The 19,626-nt window shown below is 38.5% G+C and overlaps 1 protein-coding gene across 4 annotated transcripts in view; it reads right to left on the bottom strand.

Moving 5' to 3' along the window:
* dnm3a (dynamin 3a) overlaps positions 1 to 19,577 on the bottom strand; it is a 63,862-nt gene extending 44,285 nt beyond the window's left edge. For 2 of the 4 annotated variants that reach the window (XM_048208587.1, XM_048208592.1), the window contains exons 1-14: positions 19,157 to 19,576; positions 18,672 to 18,882; positions 9,302 to 9,375; positions 6,871 to 7,020; positions 6,292 to 6,495; positions 6,070 to 6,168; positions 4,081 to 4,241; positions 3,797 to 3,939; positions 3,449 to 3,584; positions 3,308 to 3,375; positions 2,916 to 3,054; positions 646 to 732; positions 422 to 492; positions 273 to 324 (exon numbers count right to left, since the gene is read on the bottom strand). In XM_048208587.1, coding sequence (XP_048064544.1) covers positions 273 to 324; positions 422 to 492; positions 646 to 732; positions 2,916 to 3,054; positions 3,308 to 3,375; positions 3,449 to 3,584; positions 3,797 to 3,939; positions 4,081 to 4,241; positions 6,070 to 6,168; positions 6,292 to 6,495; positions 6,871 to 7,020; positions 9,302 to 9,375; positions 18,672 to 18,832 — 1,545 coding nt within the window. In that variant the 5' untranslated portion in view covers positions 18,833 to 18,882; positions 19,157 to 19,576. Of the gene's footprint in view, positions 1 to 272; positions 325 to 421; positions 493 to 645; positions 733 to 2,915; positions 3,055 to 3,307; positions 3,376 to 3,448; positions 3,585 to 3,796; positions 3,940 to 4,080; positions 4,242 to 6,069; positions 6,169 to 6,291; positions 6,496 to 6,870; positions 7,021 to 9,301; positions 9,376 to 18,671; positions 18,883 to 19,156 lie in introns of all 4 variants that reach the window. The other 2 variants (XM_048208589.1, XM_048208588.1) reach the window with 2 other exon arrangements.
* Positions 19,578 to 19,626: the final 49 nt, after the last annotated feature.

Below are 19,626 nucleotides of genomic sequence, written 5' to 3'. Positions count from 1 at the left end.
ATCAGGACGTGCATCAGAGAGCGAGAGAGAGAAATTCAAGTATTCATTCACAGCACAACACTTGTAGTGAAAACACAAATGTTAGACATACATAAGCCACATATTATCTGATGTGAGACAGATGAACAAGAGAGCAACAGAGCTTGAGCAGAAAAATGATTTCCTTCCAGTAAAGACTCAGTAGGATTGTCCAAACCCTGCTCGCTGGTGATTTCTGATCTATACCAGGTTCATACAGTATCAACAGTAGTTCATAAAACACTCTGACTCACCTGGTTCCCTGCTGAAGGCTTCTTGCACGTTTGATTGGTTTTCTGTTGAGCGCTGAAAGGAAATGTGTAAAAGGAGGGAAATCTCTCATGTCATGTTGAAAACATGTGTGTTTTATTTCTGTCATTGTCATTTGCCGTTAAAAACTTACTTCGCGAATCCGATAAAATCTTCATGGTTTGTGTTGATGTATGAGAGCTGAATCTCTAGTGAGAGTAAAACCTGTTCAGTGAACAAACACATGCATATGCACAACAAGATACAACATTAAACAATAATTTGTAATCAAAATGCTCATAATGTTAATTTCATCCATAACTAAACTGTCCCTAATAGTGATTCATTTGACTGGTTGTGTGCATGCATCAGTCTGACCTGGTCTTTGGCTTGACTCTCTCGTTCTCGAATGTGTGTGGTCACTATTCTCTCAGTCTCCTCCCGTAGTTTTGGAAAGCTCTCTAACTGAGGACATGCACGCACGCACACACACACACACACACAAACACACAAAAACAAGTTAGAATAATAATAACAATAATTAAAAAATCTAAAACCATTATCACCACCCTCTTTATAGATTTAATTAAAGTTCCTTGTCTTACTGTTCTTTGTGAAAAAACGTTTTATTGAATGTGCATCTGCAGAGTGCTTCAAACTTCAAAAAATATATATTTAAAAAAAACAAAACCTATATTTATACATATATTTATACATATAAAGGCCACACGTGGGGTAAGCGATATTTCAAAAATGCTGTTTGGAAGTTAGTTGGACCGACACACCAGCAAACAACAACAAACGTGTGTAGCCAATCAGCATTAGGGGGCGTATGACGGTCGAGGAGAGAGAGCGAGCAAGAGGGAGATTTGAAGAAAGACTGCAGAAATAGAGGTGAGACACAATACAAAAGAGAAAAGCTCAGAAGAATATCACTGAAATGAAGGTTTTTGACTGGGCAGGAGCTTTAGGACCCGTGTTAATATTAGAAAAGCTTTCCAGCGCTGGTTAGAGCTAAGAGGGAAGGCCTGAAAACATAAGTGAAGGCTGCTTTGATTCCTCTCCACATGTGAGTAACACTGCATTTGAGTGTCATTGATTGTCTGGAGCTGCTGTGCTGTTGGCGACTAACAACAAACTCTTGTTTGTATTTACTCTTGTGTACTGTACGTTCATTTTTTGTGCTTCCTTGTCATTCATTCATCATGTGCACTTTATTTTTCGTGCTGCATTATTTTGTTGCTTATTGTTATTGTTTTTCTGCTATGATAAACAGACATCCACTCTTGCATTGCGTTTGTAACGGAGGCCAGCTAGTAAGAGTTGTGCTGGTACCGGGTGTGCCTCATACGTCCTGAAAAGTGAAGCTGCGGGCTCTTTGATCGCCCCCTGGTGGCTGGATGCAGTACAGGTCAAAAACCTTGCCCTCTCCATTCAAACGAACGGGAATCAAAACAAAAAAATATCAACAAAACAAATTAATTATTATGTTATCATGCTCATATATAAATTAAATTGTTTGTATTTGTGTTAAGTTTGATTTTAGCTAGCAATTTGATGCTATAGAAACGGGGCGTGTCGTCATGATTGACAGTTGTGACTGACAGCTTCTCTGAGGACTGTCGGAGCTTCGAGGGGAGATTGAAGATATATAACTAACAATTAATTGTTGTGAAAATAATTTCTGTGTTATTTCACACTGACAAAATGAGTTGTTCAGCAGTAAACTGTACTAACTGACCTACAGGATCTGTCGGATCACTTAGCTTTTCTTGGTAACGTTAAATGTGGGCTTTATAAGCTAATTAATAAATGTTATTAGTTAAGATAACACGCCTAACGTTAGCCATGACGGGGAAAAGCAGGTGATCGTTATCTTGCAGTTACTAATTATTTTTATGGGTATAAAATAATAATTAGCAGGATAAAACTAATGATAGCCTACTCTAATTAATTATAGAGCACTGTCTACAGCAATCGATCTCATGTAACGTTAGTTTAACCCTTTATTTAAAATGGCAGGACCGTTTCTGACATTTTAGAGTTGTTTCTAGTGGCATATTATATTGAGTTTATCTACTGAATTTGCTCTAGAAACAGAATAGCCTATTATTTTATAGGAAGAATTTTAAATTGTGTATAATTTATATAGCCTATTTAAAATACATTAATGATGACGCAGTTGTCTGGGCGGAAGTTTGATACTGCGACTCCGCATCCGGGCTCCACTGACGATTCCTTCTGCGCATGCCAAGGCTCCAAACTGACGTTTTTGCGTAACATGTCAACACTCATCGTCGTACGTTTTACATTCAGTTCATTACAATGAAAGGAAGCGCCGTCGCGTCGTTCATCTTTTTTTACAGTCTATGGCTGGTACCCCTTATCTCAAAAGGTGTGCTGACAACTGTTACAGTATGCGGTGTTTAGCATCCTTGTTAGTGCACTCGCCTCGCATTCGCGGAGGGCCGGTAGGACTGGAGGGTGAGTTTTGGAGGCGGAGTTATGATGAGAGGGGTGTGTTTGTTCGGGTTGACAGCGTTTTTGAAATATCGCTTACCCCAACTTTAAGATTACACTTTTAGGACTGATTCTTAACACCTAAGTACACTTTCAAAAAGTGCACTCAGTATAACAGTATGTTGTACCTTGTTGGTACACTGTTGTACTGTGTTGATGAGCTCCTGGATCACCATGTCTACACACTTGAGACACGGTCCTTTAAGTTTCACAATCTGTTTCTTCACTATGGCTTCAAATGCCATATCGGGTGTGAACAGTCCTGTCCTGGATCAGAAAGAGGGGAGAGAAAATGAAGTACAGGGAGATAGCATAATATGAAATTGAGTTCTGAATATGAATATAAATGAATAAAAAGGTAGAGAAGGAGGGGTAGAAGAAGACATACAGAGACTCACTATGTATAAAATGTAACCTGTTTATTAACAAACATTTTAAGTTCAAGATGACTGCCATAACAGCCAGCACAACATAAACAAAAAATTACTGAAATAAGTTAATATATGTTTGTGACACATACCTGATGCCATGGATGTTTTTAATAGCGTAACTGATCTCCCTTCGCAATTCCTTCTCATCAAACTCCATCTGATATAGTGCAACATAAACATCAGGACATCAGCATATTTACTTAATGAGCAATTAAACTTTAACAAATTACCTTAACCAGCTCAAAGGGAAAACGCTCGTGAAAGACACGGTTGATTTTGGCTCCTCCTGAAAGCTCCACTGTGTCCACCTGATCCCCAGATCCCTCGATCCGCTTCTCAAAATCCAGCCCGAAGTGCTGTATCAGCCTGGATAACAAACGAACAGTATGTGTTTCCGTGTGTGGCCTCTTCGGTTCTGGTCTTATCTGCAGTGTGTTTGTGTTTAGGCAGTAAACAACGGTCTTGTTTATTGCAATATAGAAAAGACTAGTGTGTATGTGTCCATATTTGTTTGTGTTTATCTGTGCATGTGTATTTATTCTCTGAATTAGAGTGAGTTTATGTGTGTGTGAACCCACTGCATTAAAGTCTTGGTCTTGCGTGAGGGGTCATCTGGGTTCAAATACTTGTACTCTTCTGCCTCTTTATCCAGTGAGAGAAGCTGACTCTGTAATTGACTACGTAACGCTGGTAATGTGTCACGGATGTGGTTGGTAAGTTGCTAGGGAAATATGTGAGGGGTTTAGGAGTGAAAAAAGAGAAGAAATACAATTAAAGCTATCATTTCCATCTGTTGGCTCTCATGTATTTCACACATGTGGTACTTCTTGTAAAGTTCTGTGTAGTATCATTCTCTTGTCACCTGGTTGAGGAGCCTCTGTAAGTATGGTGTGCCCATGCAGTCTGCCATGTGTCGGTATGCAGGATGTGACTTGAAGAACCGTCTCTCTGCAGCCAGAGCAGCACTGATGTCCTTTTTTCCCTCAATGTCTTTCTGACTACGGTTTACCACACCAATATAACCTGTAGCCACAACAGGGAGACAAAATAAGTAGATGGGGGAAAAGTATGTATCTTTCTTTCAGATACATTCTTTGTTTTACAATGAAGCTGACTTGTTTTAAAGAAAAGTCATTAAAGGGTTAGTTCACCCAAATATGAAAATTCTGTCATTAATTACTCCCGCTTATTTCGTTCCAAACCTGTAAGACTTTCGTTCATCTTCAGAACACAAATAAGGATATTTTGATGAAATCGGAGAGATTTCTGTCCCTCCATAGACAGCTACGCAACTACCACTTTGATGCTTCAAAAAGTTCATAAAGAGATCGTAAAACTAATCCATATGAATTGAGTGGTTTAGTCCGGTCACTTTATATGATGAACAGATTGAATTTAGGCTTTTATTCACATATAAACACTCATCAACTCACATCAGTTGTGGTAAAAAGAAGCTCAAGCAAGTTTGCTTGATGTGTGGGAGAACCAATGAGGTTCATTATCGTGTGTTACGCAGCACGTTTGAGCTTCCGCAAGAGTTTTTTTCTCATGCCTCAAGCAGTTTCAGTTGAGCTTCTGTTTATGTTCGCTGATCAAAGTTTATATGTGAGTAAAAGACTAAATTAAGTATGTTCATCATATAAAGCGATCAAATCTCTTCAGAAAATTTTGACTAAAAATACTCAATTCATATGGATTAGTTTTACAATTTCTTTATGAACTGTTTGAAGCGTCAAAATTTAGTAGGAGGGACAGAAACGCTCAGATTTCATCAAAAAGATCTTCATTTGTGTTCCGAAGATGAACGAAGGTCTTATGGGTGTGGAACGACACGAGGGTGAGTAATTAATGACAGAATTTTCATTTTTGGGTGAAACATCCATTTAAGATATTATTTAGATATAATTCACACCCTCAACCACTTTTTTTCTTTTTTGAAGAACCAGAATTGACATGTTACTGGAAAATCTGAGGTAGCTTAATTTTAAAATTGTGATTTCTAGACCTAGAAAAGCCATGTAAGTTAATACAATTTTAAAACACCATTGGCATTTTTTAAAGAATATATATTTTCCTAGTTATGCCTAAATATCTATAAAGTATCTCTTAATCGCTAAAATATTTTATTGGGTAGAAATTGTGAGTAAAACAAGTAAAGTAAACAAGTAAATTTCCTTATCCTTAAATCTTCTTCAGTAATTCATGAAGGACTGTCATGTAAAAATCATGTAAATTCATTGGTTAAAAAGAGTGGGATGCCTGGAATTCTGAAATGTAATTATTTTATAATTGTTTTAGTTATTTATTTGAATCTATAGACATGCCAAGTATCTGTAATTAAAAAAAAAAATGTTTTGAAAACAAAATATGACAGCAGATGTACCAAAGAAAACTTATATTGTTGTTGAGGACTCTGAATATTGTTGTGGACAATGGGGGGCCTGAGTCAGAAAGGTTGAGAACCACTGGCGTAGGCAAAGCATAAGCTCAGCTCTGTTATGGAAAAAAATCTCTAGAACTTTAGACTTGAGGTGGGAACATGTGAGTTCAGCAGTGTTGTGACCCAATAAAAAAGAAAAAGTCAAGGTCCTACAGTAAATCTATAAGTGAGATTGTATCCGATCTGCACACATGACTGACGAATTGGATTTCTAGAGCGTCTTAACCCTCTTCCATGGCTGGACTTCTGTGTGTCTAATGCATTAAGGCAGCAGCAGGAAGCATGAAGACTCTGCACCTGGCCCTGTTTTAGCCACTATAGCCTTCAGCAGACTTGCTTGGCAGTGGCCCAGATCTTAGAGCAAACTGCACAGGCCTCTACTGACAGCACATTTCTACATGTGCGCTGTACCTCTGCGTAGTGGCAGTAACCTGTTCTCCAGAACGTCCCTGACATCTGTGCCCTTGTCCATCAGATCCAGCTTAGTGATCACACCGATGGTGCGATGGCCTGACAGGAAGATCGAGCAAAACGGGAAGAAAAACAACAAGGAAAAACATTATGTTGATGTGAGTGGGCCAAAAGGGGATATAACTGAGGACAGATGAACCATAATCGTTCTTTCTCGCTCACCCTGCGGATCCACGTCTTTGGCCAGTTTAAGAGCATCGGAGTTAGCCAGATCCATGTTAGCGGGTGTGACAGCTAGGATGAGACAATTCTCTCTGCAGATGAACTGCATGATCATGTCTCTGATCTGGTATTCAATGTCAGGAGGCTGATCTCCCACAGGTACTTTAGTTATGCCTGGAAGATCTATCAGAGTCAAGTTCAAAACTGCAGAAAGAAAATGAGAAAAACAAAGTTATTTGGTCTGAGATACTTCTAGGAAAGGAAAAGTCAAAATGAGATCTCTCCAAAGCATGAACAACATTAAAAGAAAATATTTAGAAGAAAAGCAGTAACCAAACAGTTGATGGACTCCATTGACTTCCATAGTATTTTTTTGTATTTATATATATATATATATATATAAATATATATTTTGCCCCTGTTTGGCTGCCCATATTCTTTAAATTATCTTCTTTTGTGTGAAATTCATACAGGTTTGGAACAACTTGAGGGTGAGTAAATGATGACAGAAATTTCATTTTTGGGTGATCTATCCCTTTAATGTACATTAATGAATTAGTTGTTTTCTGACAATAATACCATTCGGAGAGTAGACACGAAGGTTGATGGGAATGGAGGATATGCCCTTATTTGTTCCCGTGACTCTGTCTGTCTCTGCTGCAATCTCCCGTCGGACATCATCAAAGTCTGTAAATTTCTTTCCTTTACAGTGCAGAAACTCTGCATGTTCTGTGTTGGAGAATGGAAAGTACGAATTAGAGAAAGTATAAGATGATAGTTCCTTAGGGAACTGACAGCTCAACAGTTTGTAATTCATGAAATTCAAAGATCTGACAATTCTCCTCTTTCCATACTCTGACTGAATTTAATCTTAACATAGGAGACACTGCCCTCTAGTGCTCAGTGCACATTCTCCATAGACCACAAGATATTGGCTATATAGGACGGATTATAAAATTATTACCTTAAGGGATTTGGTTAACTAAAATCAAATATAGAAGGTTAATTATTTTAAATTCTGAGGTGTAATACTGAAATCCCAATAAAAATGTACTGACATTAAAAAATGTTAGAACTATTAGAACAAATTTGAACTGCTGTTGTATAATTAAAACTTACGTACCCATTGAAGTAGCCAAATTGTCTATGTATGTGATGATTTTTTCCCCCACATTTTTCATATTGTGTCATGTCAGTGTACGTTTATATAACAACAATGTACTAAAAACAGAAGTCTTCCTTTGCGTTTTTGAAAGGTTTTGCATACAGACAGCAACGTTGTCAAAACAATCCTCGTTCATTCACACGGATCTGCGAAAATGCCTGCCAGACAAGTAGTTGTGATGTCACTTTTTAAAGAAACACTATGCGCCTATAGACACGTAATACGCATGACATCACCGTTTTCACAAATTTGCATATTATGTAGTTTACACGAAAACAATAACAGTATAGTTTTCAAAAACTTGCACTTTGAAACCAAAATGGTGTTGATGTTTCTCATTTTTGACACCAATAGTGTCTCCACATAAACAAGTTTTGAATATTATGGATCAAAAGTTAACGAGTGACATGTAAACGCATTAACCTGCTTTCTGTCGGCTTATTGAAGTACGCATGTGTGATACGTACTGAATCTGTAACTGCATGAGAATAATATATGAGCCGTAAGTTTCGCTGACATGTTGCAAGCTTTATTTTACATCATAACTGACATAATATATGGAATACTCAGAGTCAGATATGTTACTACAGGGAAATAAACTGATTTATTAACAGAGTCATTTAAACACAGTTTACTTGCGTTGTCAGTTTACTGGTGTGCAAAAGTCAGAGTTTGCGATATATTTGTCCTCCCCTATAGCGCAAAACACTCGCTGTGGCTGGTTGTGCCGTATAAGAATGCTTTCCAGTCACATATCACACATGCACACTTCAATAAGTCGACAGAACGCAGGTTAAGGTGTTTACATACCAGGCGAAATCGGGGTAGTGGGCAAAAATCTAGCTGTGTGCTGTTTATGATCTTACAAATGCGTTTATAAAATGCGTTTATAAAGCATAAACGGTTTAAGAATGGAGAGTTACTATAAGGGGTGCATAAACGTAAATAATTGTAGTGTACCAAGATGTAGAACAGCTTTTGAGCAGTCATCATTTTCAATGAAGGGAGTTAGGGAATGATTTAACAGATTTAAAAAAAAAAAAATAATAATAATAGGTTATTTGTTGAATGTGTCTTTATTGTATTGCTGTTTTAAATTTTAGATTGTTTGTTGGTTGTAATATTTTTAGGTCCATAGTAAAAGCCTAACTAAAATGTTTGTTGGAAAAAACTGAGGAAAAAAGCATTAGGCCTACAATAAATTGCGCTGCCAATGATGATTAAATCTAACGATCGCTTAGCTCTGATCACGCCAAACCGTGCAAATTATTATTACTGTTATATTGTTCTCAAATTGTTAATGTTAACAACATCAGCATTGCATGACTGTGTATTTAGTGTGTATTACGTGTAGATTTCAATTTCTGTATCCACTCCACAGTCCAAAGTCTTTTGCTTTTTGACTACAGGTGAATCTCCAGTTGTCACTGATGATTGTCATTTGGACCATTCTGAATTACAATCCGCCATCAAAATGATAAGTTTAATTATTTCAGCTGCTGTGAGAAAAGGCTATAAATGTGCCACTACCAGCAGCATCATCACGTGATAAAACCGACTAGCCTGGACGGGACTCCTTCCTTTCTGTTTACGGACGTGACGTAATGACGCACAGACTAACTGCTGCATGCTTGAATTTCCCGCGGAAATCCACCAGGTCGCTCTTATTATAAAACATTATTACAAGCTTACCGTTGTGAATCGAGACAAGATAATGAGATAGTTTTGAACACTGGCTGGTTATGTACTTGCTCAAAAATTGATAATTTTTAACCAAAAAAAGTTACGGACTGCAGCTTTAAGTACCACAACCAAAATGTGTGTGTATGTGAGTATCACTCATACCTGTAGTTGAACTGATGAGCTGAAGGACAAGTGGTCTCCTTGTAACAATTCCTGAGCCTCTTGGCAGGAAATCTCTGAGAATACAGCATTGATCATTATGTCAAAAAAACAAAAACACGCACACAAGTAAAGACAAATCATTGTGCAAGCCAAAATACAATTCTCCTTCCAAAAAAAACTACACGTGAAACTTCCCTCACATGATACACTGACAGAGTCCCTGTCTGAGGCACAGTGCCAGAGACTTTGCATACTTGGACGAGTCCAGTTTTACAGTGAAACCATAAACCTCATCCCACCTCCTCACACCCTTCACGACCCTCATACTCTGATATTTATGGCACGTTTACACACAACTTGTACTGGCCTGTACATTTACACATGAATTATGGGATCATTTAGCATATGGGGTCAAATAACCAGAAAGTAGTCAATTCATAATCCAGTCCAGTTCATATTCACCATCTATATGCAGATTACATGAGTGCACTCTATAAATAAAACAGTCTGCAGCTGGATCACTGATATTCTTTATGAGTGATGTTAAAATACCTCCTACCCCTGTTTAAAGAGCAGACATATATCTAAACAAGTCTTAGATAACTAAATAAATCATAGTTTGATTACCCCAGAAAAGTGTCAACACCATTGTAGCTCTGTTTGTCAGCATGTGGCTGATTCAATGGTGTGGACCTGAAGCACTTTTGATTTTTGTTCTTTATCCAGTCTATTTCGAAAGACTTTTCCATGGAAAATGTGTTTTCCATTTGGTCTGATAACTTCCAGGTTTGAGATGAAGTCTCTATGCATGATAAAGATGATAGTGGAAATAGGGTGTGCGCAGATCTAAAACAGAACTATTTCCCAAAATAGAGGGCAAGTCCCACTGGATTAGACCTAGTTAAAGGCATCCAGGGAGGAGGGCAGAATGCAGGTATAATCAAGAGTGGCATAGATTGCTGCAGTGATGACGTATTTTTGTAGGCCAACCCGGAAGTTAAGATCACCCTGGTTCCCTCGACAAAAACCCGACAGGATTTTTCTATTGGCTTTTGGATTATTGCAGATTTGGATTATTGGCTCAGTGACAAACAAAAGTTTATGATTCTTACACATTTTGTTCATCATGATAATCTTTTATGAATTTTGAACCCTAAATACAATTGTCAGATGTAAAAAGCTAAACGTAGGCTATAAACACTTGACTTCAACAGCACCATCACTAAGCTTCCGACAACTCTTTCAGTCTTAAAAACATTTTGCTGAAAATTTGAGTTAGAATAGTTTGCTAAACTGTAATTCATAAACACAATGAGGCTGTGAGAGCGCACTAGTGAGTAGATGAGTACTCCTTTTCAGCGTGGTGTTTAAAGGGGACCTATAATGCCCCTTTTTACAAGATGTTATATAAGTCTCTGGTGTCTCCAGAATGTGTCTGTGAAGTTTCAGCTCAAAATATCCCACAGATCATTTATTATAGCTTATTATAGCTATTGTCAAATTTGCCCCTATTTGGTTGTGAGCAAAAACATGCCATTTTTGTGTGTGTCCCTTTAAATGCTTCTCCTGGTCCCCTTTCCAGAAGAACAGCTTTAACAGCTCTCTCTTTGGTTGCTCAAAAACAACAAAGCTGGAGAATCTCACGCAGCCAAAATGAGGATTGTCAGTAACGGTGTTCAGCCTTACATTGTTCAAACCGGAGTCGACACTGATGGAGAGACTCAGGAAGAAGTTACATTTTTTAGAATGAAACTGGACATTTCTGAATGGTTAGAGGATAAATTTATGTAGTTGCTGTGGAGCTGATTCAACTCATCGACTAGCATGTGCCGTCATGTTGATCTTTTGTGCAAATCCAGTGTTGAATTGACCCTCGTTTGTGAAGCAGTCCGGCGTAAAATGACCGCATGGCAACAACACTCTACTACAACAACTCTTCCTCTTCTCGGGCCAACATGGCCTCACCCCCTTTGTTGCGTGTGCTCGGGGGCGGGGTTTATGTAAATTTTAGGGTTAGTGATGTCACCAACCTGGGAAGAAACTCGTTGTAGTCCCTACCCACCATTTGTTGTAGTCCTTAAAAAGCGATTTGTGTAAAAGAAAATATCTCCCTTTGCATTGAACTTTGAGTGTTGTGACTTTGCAGATGTTGTTTCTGCTCAAACAGCAACATTACACACTAACTAAAGTTAAAAAATGTCCCATATAGTCCCATTTAGCCACTTGTTAGCAACCTCCTTTTTCAAGACAAGTAAAAGCTTTTTAAAAATCACAAGAGTGTATTACTGATGTATTTTATGTTTTTATGAATAAAACGTGAAATTATCTTGAGCTTGTGTTCACCACAGACCTAATTTTAGGCATTTAACCAAAAACCCATTCAAAAAACCCCACTGGCTTCAGGATGTTGGAACCAGGTCACTCATGTCCGGGTTTTGGCCTACAAAAATACATCATCCCTGCAGCACTCTACTGCTAGGAGACAGATAGAAAAAGAAAACCATCACAGTCAACTGCATCATCATATTTCTCCATACTGTTGGTAGTGGTTGCTAAGACGACAATTAGTATTGCTCATACTGATGCTTAGGGATTTGTACAAACCACTAGCCCTAAGTAAAGGCCTGATATACTTCAAGCTAAATCAAAGAACATACTGATGTGATGTCATTTCAAACAAAATCAGGTTAAAACAAAGTTAGTTTGGAGTTCATTTTGGGAGTTCAAAACAGCTTGCCAAAGCTGGGGCAGGTAAACACTTCTGTACTACCATTGGTGTGGGTGTGGCTCTGAGGTTCCACCTTCTTTTCTCCGATTCATTTCTTCTGTCCAGTCAATTGAGGTCAGACGTGCATAAGCAAAAACATCAACACACTGGAGAGCCGCTTTATAGTAGAAAATTAACTTTTGATGTAATGAGACTCTGAAACTGTATTTCATGTTTAATACTGTAAAGCTTCTTGCTTTTAAGCAATCTATTGTATAAAGTGCTAAATAAATAAACGTGACTCGACTTTACTAGAGTGACAAATAGCAGAAATTATGCAAGCATATCCACATTGCTATGATCAGATGCTTTTCTTATGCTTTCTTTAAAAAATGCTTGCTGTTTTCTCATTTTTGTTGTGTTAATTTTGTTATTGAGAGGAAATCACGCAGCACATATTTACAAAGCCATCTAAACGCCACTCTCAATAGCATGGATGCCGTCAGGATGTTCGCTAACAGTTTACTACTGCTCACGTATTTCAAACATCTTTTTACCCATTGGCGAAAAAGAACTTCGCCATGAGTATATCAGTGCCTTAAATATTGAACTTGCATATTAGACATGAAGCTAAAGTATTTGAACTAGCAAGCCAGCTTGTGGTATTTAGCTTGTACTTTTAGCTAGGCAGTGACTCATCTGTGTGTTTGACACATGGCTCACTCTTCTTCAACAATGTGCTTTACATTCCCAGTCATTCCCAATACTTACCCTTGACCTCTACTTTCTAACCCTCAACAAAGCCCCTCTTGACTCAACTGTTCCAGCCTCATCTTCTCCCCCTTGTCTATCCTTTCTTTTTCACTATCTGCACATTTCACCCTTTCCCTCCCTCAGTATCCAGCATGCAATACTGTAGTACACAGACACAGTAAAGCTGAATTGAGTACTGCCTGTATGTAGCATTGTATTAATGTTTACTGATTTCACTGGGTATTTAACTGAGCATTTCAAGATTGATTAAAGCACTAGCTCTAACAAAAAAATTGTCACGATTCTGTTAAGGTCCAAAACTGACAAAAATCACCATAAATTAGTCCATACAACCAAATGCTATTGGTTTTAAAGGTGCCATCGAATTGAAAATTTAATTTACCTTGGCATAGTTGAATAACAAGAGTTCAGTACATGGAAATGACATACAGAGAGTCTCAAACTCCATTGTTTCCTCCTTCTTATATAAATCTCATTTGTTTAAAAGACCTCCGAAAAACAGGCAAATATCAACATAACACCGACTGTTATGTAACAGTCGGGATCATTAATATATACGCCCCAAAATTTGCATATGCCAGCCCGTGTTCTAAGCATTACACAAGGGCAGCCAGTATTAATGTCTGGATCTGTGCACAGCTGAATCATCAGACTAGGTAAGCAAGCAAGAACAACAGCGAAAAATGGCAGATGGAGCGATAATAACTGATATGATTCATGATAACATGATATTTTTAGCGATATTTGTAAATTGTCTTTCTAAATGTTTCGTTAGCATGTACTAACGTACGTAATGTACTGTTAAATGTGGTTAAAGTTACCATCGTTTCTTACTGTATTCACGGAGACAAGAGCCGTCGCTATTTTTTTATTTTTTTTTCGCTATTCACTTGCAGTCTGTATAATTCATAAACACAACTTCATTCTTTATAAATCTCTCCAACAGTGTGTAATGTTAGCTTTAGCCACAGAGCACCATCAAACTCATTCAGAATCAAATGTAAACATCCAAATAAATACCATACTTACGCGATTAGACATGCTGCATGACGAACACTTTGTAAAGATCCATTTTGAGGGTTATATTAGCTGTGTGAACTTTGTTGATGAAATGATAGAGTCGAGAGCTCGGGAGGGGGCGGAGAGCACGCAATTTAAAGGGGCAGCAGCCTGAATCGGCGCATTTCTAATTATGCCTCAAAATAGGCAGTTAAAAAAATGTATTAAAAAAAATCTATGGGGTATTTGGAGCTGCAACTTCACAGACACATTCAGGGGACACCTTAGACTTATATTACATCTTATAAAAAAATGTTCGATGGCACCTTTAATAAGCACACATTTGTGGAGCTTTTTGTTGTTGTTGTTTTGTGCTGGCCTCCTTCTCATAATATGGAAAGGAGCAACATTTACAACATGAACTCCACCTGTGCAAGACAAACAAAGCCATATGGGTTTGGAATGACATAAGGCTCAGTAAACGATGGCAGAATTTCATTTTTAGTTGAACTATTCCTAATTAAAGGCATAGTTCACCCAACCTTGATTGAGTACTTTATGTACTTTTTGATGTGTCAGATTTAGATGGAATGGACTATGGAGGGACAGAAATTTCAGGTTTCATTAAAATATCTTAATTTGTGTTTCAAAGATGAACTAAAGCTCTACAAGTGAGAAAATCAATGTGACGGTCAATGATTGATGACAGAATTTTTGGATGAACTAATAATTTCAAATGAATAAATAAATGTGCTATTCTCTGCTGTTCCAAACTTTGTATTGCTGTACTTCTTACATTACGTTTATGTTCTCCTGTGGATGAATCAGTTGTATTGTAGTGTCGCTTTGAGTCAGTTTCTGCTAAATTACTGCTAAATTTATAAATGCAAATGTAATGTAAACCAGTGTGAAAAAAAAATGAAAATAGGTCAGCAAAATTTTGTTTCCCCATTTTGCATTTTGGCATGTCATCTACTGGTGGTCATGCAAAAATCAACTACATCCTCTACCCAAGCACTACGCTCCCTCTATCAGAGATCTCAATTGACTAACCCATTTCTCTAGGCATCGCTGGTGTTCCACTGACTGGCAGAGATACTGAGATCACAGATGGCTGAGGGTGCAGTGATCTCCATTCATATATAACTCATTGCTATGGATACATGTACTCATTATTTCCTGTGCATGAGCTCTAAGTAGGCCATCATATGACCGCACCAGCACCACATAAGTTAATTCTGGTGCATACATGAAAACCATCTGCAACTCATTGTACAGTATTTCAGTTGATCAATTTACATTAAAAAACAGAGGCAGGCTCTGCATAACTTATTATATGGTCAATTGTTCTGAAGCACAGAGAAACACGATGTCTCCTAAAAGAAAGAATCAATTCTGAAGTGACGAAACTAATCATCAGCAATTCCATCTCACTTCCTTTTACGTGCCTGCTTAACAATGTAAGAATTTTGCACAATACAAGCCTATGGTCTTCATTGGCCGCCTGCACACAATGTCTACTTTGACCCTGTACAGCTACACTGTAGTTGTAGCTGAGGCCTGGAAGAGTTTAGTTCCTGTTGTCGACATGTCGAGAAGACACTGTTTTGGGCACTTCAAATCAACTTTGATGCACTTTGACTCACACAGGAAATTGATACTAAAAAAAAATGACGCCATTGTTACTGTTCGTATCACTTCACTGTGTATCAAGCTCTGAGGAAAACTCCAGAGTTTCAGATATAGTGGTAAGCGGTAGACCAATCACAACAGACAGGGCAGTATGACCAATCAGAGCAGAGTAGGCTTGGGGAAAGGAGGGTTTTAGAGAGACTGAATCTTCGAACAAACTGTTGTCAGACTCTTTGAGAAATTAGGTGATGTGCAATGTTTATTATGAGAAAATTGAAGTGTTTTTGACCTTGGGTGCATCATGTAAACCTGTTGTAGGAGACCTTCAAAACAAAATTAGGAACCTTTAAAATAGCATAATAGGACACTTTAAATGCTATATAAGTCACATCTGCCAAATGCATAAATTTAAACATGCATAAATGATTTTGTAGCATTCCTCAAACTCAAACAGTAGCGCATGGTGATAGAAATGCCAAGGTCATGGGTTTGAATCCCATGGAAATTTAATTTTAGATGTGGGCATTGCATTAAAAATGAATATGAGCTTGCAGTTGATTGTGGAAGGGTGGGATTTAAGCATACTAAATGATTGGAGAAGTTCAACATTACCAGAGAGAAGTCTGTCGTTTTGACACAGGAAGATTAAGTCATGACATTTTGATTAAAGTTTTTCGCATACTGCAGGGAAGTATTTGATTTTGGACGCAGCGAAGGTCTCCACTAACTGTCTGAGAGCATGATGCCTCACACACTGACCAAGATTTTAGGATGATGGTCAGAATGCTTGAGTGCCTCCCTCTCAGATAAGCAAGAAGTCTGTTCTCAGTCAGACACACTTATCTTAAGCAGGCTATATTCACTTCACTTCAGCTCACCAAACTGATATGCACTGAGCAAATAATAGCTTTCACTAACAATCAAAACTTCCTGTTGGACAGGCCCAGTCTTTCCATGCGGAAACCAGCGTGCAAAGAGAAGATCCTGTGAGGTTCTCTTGCATAAGGAAAATAAAAGATGATTAAAGACTTGAAACTGTATGCCTTACAGGGACTCTAAAAAGGGTTATATAATAGTTTGGGGTCTGAAAGATTTTTTTGTTTTTGTAGAAAGTTCTTATGCTCACAAAATCTGCATTTATTTGATCAAAACTACAGTTAAAAACAGTAACATTATGAAATATTTTTATACAATTAAAATAACTGTTTTCTAATTTCTAATTTAATTTATTCCTATACTGGCAAAGCTGAATTTTCAGCATCATTACTCCTGTCTTCAGTGTCACATCCTTTAGAAATTATATTACAGTATGTTGATTTGATGCTTAAGAAACATTTCTTATTATTATCAATGTTGAAAACAGTTGTGCTAATTAATATTTTTGTGGAAATTGTAATACATTTTGTAAGGATTCTTTGATGAATGGAAGGAACAAATGAAAAGAACATAACCTTTTGAACAATTGTCTATATACACCGATCAGGCATAACATTATGCCCACCTTCCTAATATCGTGTTGGTCCCCCTTTTCTGCCAAAACAGCCCTGACCTGTCGAGGCATGGACTCCATTAGACCTCTGAAGGTGTGCTGTGGTATCTGGCACCGAGATGTTAGCAGCAGATCCTTTAAGTCCTGAAAGTTGCGAGGTGGAGCCTCCATGGATCGGACTTGTTTGTTCAGCACATCCCACAGATGCTCTATTGGATTGAGATCTGGGAAATTTGGAGGCCAAGTCAACACCTAAAACTCATTGTTGTGCTCCTCAAACCATTCCTGAACCATTTTTGCTTTGTGGAAGGGTGCATTATCCTGCTGAAAGAGCCACCAGGGAATACCGTTTCCATGAAAGGGTGTACATGGTCTGCAACAATGCTTAGGTAGGTGGTACGTGTCAAAGTAACATCCACATGGATGGCAGGACCCAAGGTTTCCCAGCAGAACATTGCCCAAAGCATCACACTGCCTCCGCCGGCTTGCCTTCTTCACATAGTGCATCCTGGTTTCATGTGTTCCCCAGGTAAATGACGCACACGCACCCGGCCATCCACGTGATGTAAAAGAAAATGTGATTCATCAGACCAGACCACCTTCTTCCATTGCTCCGTGGTCCAGTTCTGATGCTCACGTGTCCACTGTTGCCGCTTTCGGCGGTGGACAGGGGTCAGCATGGTCACCCTGACTGGTCTGCGGCTATGCAGCCCCATACACAACAAACTGTGATGCACTGTGTATTCTGACATCTTTCTATCAGAACCAGCATTAACTTCTTGAGCAATTTGAGCTACAATTTGAGCTCTGTTGGATCGGACCACACGGGCCAGCCTTCGCTCCCCATGTACATTAATGAGCCTTGGCCTCCCATGATTCACCACTGTTCCTTCCTTGGACCACTTTTGATAGACACTGACCACTGCAGACCAGGAACACCCCACAAGAGCTGCAGTTTTGGAGATGCTCAGACCCAGTCGTCTAGCCATCGCAATTTGGCCCTTGTCAAACTCACTCAAATCCTTACGCTTGCCCATTTTTCCTGCTTCTAACACATCAACTTTGAGGACGAAATGTTCACTTGCTGCCTAATATATCCCACCCACTAACAGGTGCCGTGATGAAGAGATAATCAGTGTTATTCACTTCACCTGTCGGTGCTCATAATGTTATGCCTAATCAGTATATATATATATATATATATATATATATATATATATATATATATATATATATATATACTTACTACACTACACAAATGAATCTCAAAAAAATAAGAAAAATAAGTGTTTCTATCTCATTCAAATCATTTAAATACGGTCTTAAATTCTCTAATATCAGATCGCCAGCTTGTGCTCATGATCTGTATAGTCCAGAGAAAATTAATTCAGTCTTCAGATTCTGCATGGCTCACGGACTTTGGCTTGGCAGGCCATTAGACAGATGGAGGAAGAGGTAGTGACTGCTCCCGACTACAGATGAGCGCTTGACCATCTGCACCTGCTTCAGCTACACACTTCAGTGACTCAATTCAACATCACTAGCTGATTAATCAGTCAATTTTAATATATACATGTCCACATGGCCATTTAATATTTTTGTCCATTTCTGTTGTTAGGATTTTAAAATTTCTGTATCATCCTTCGGTCACCCAGATACCTACCCACTACACAGATATTAATATCGGCCTGTTATTGAAACCCCACATGGTTTGACCAATAATATTAGCATTATCTAGACTGTAGTATCCAGTTACGATGGTGTCATACCTGCCCACGAAATTTTCCAGGACAGAGCTTTTGCCTGCGCTCTGACCCCCGACCACCGCGATCTGCGGCAGGTCCAGGTCGCAGCTCTGTCCGATGGCACTGAAGGCGTCCTGCAGGCGGTTCACCAGCGGGATGAGCTCCTCCATCCCCCGGTTGCCCATGGTTACGGAGCCGCGAGGATGCGGCGCGCGAATCACTGGGCTCAGCAAATCTTTGTTATAGGGGGAAAAAAAAATAAAAATAAAAATAAAAAATAAATATATATATATATATATATATAAAATAAAATAAAATTGAGAGAGAGAAACCATCTGCCAACTTCAAATAAGCGCAGTTTTCCAGACAATCAAATATTGGTGACATACAAAACCACTATAATAATAATACTGCGTTACTTAAAATTATATAAAGTTTTTTTCTTCTTTACAAACCTTATGTAATGAGAATACTAATTAGTTAAAGTAAATCAAAGGCAGTTTAATTACCTGAAATTCGTTTTTCCGAGCGTTTAGTCCTGACAGACGGATCGATTCAGAGAAACGGCGCTCGTGTCCGGGACACTATAGTGAGAAATGAACAGTGACTGAACTTAAAAGCACAGACCCCTTTCTATACACGACGAACCGAAAGAAACTATAAGGCGATATTTAAAGAAACCGATCTTCAAAGTAACTCGCCTGTTTCAATCACTTATTTGTCCTGAACTCAACTTGTGGTGGAAACCTGACAGTCAACTGACCGTTTTTCGTTGAGTGCGCTTGCGCGTGCTCGCGCAGACGCCACTCCTCTAGGAATATAAAAATACAGATTTGGTGGTACTCAAAAGTATGCTTTTTGGCTTGTCATTTAATGCACACAAATGTATGAGGAACAAAAATAGACATATCTGAATTCAGCGATAAGGGGAGAAAAGCAGAGTGACGTAAAGTAACAGCAGTGGCGCGCAGCGCGTGCT

The sequence above is a fragment of the Megalobrama amblycephala genome, linkage group LG11, assembly GCF_018812025.1.
Source record: "Megalobrama amblycephala isolate DHTTF-2021 linkage group LG11, ASM1881202v1, whole genome shotgun sequence".
Lineage (NCBI taxonomy): Eukaryota > Metazoa > Chordata > Actinopteri > Cypriniformes > Xenocyprididae > Megalobrama > Megalobrama amblycephala.
Note: the sequence above shows the minus strand (reverse complement) of the source record. Positions and strands in the feature narration are given on the sequence as shown.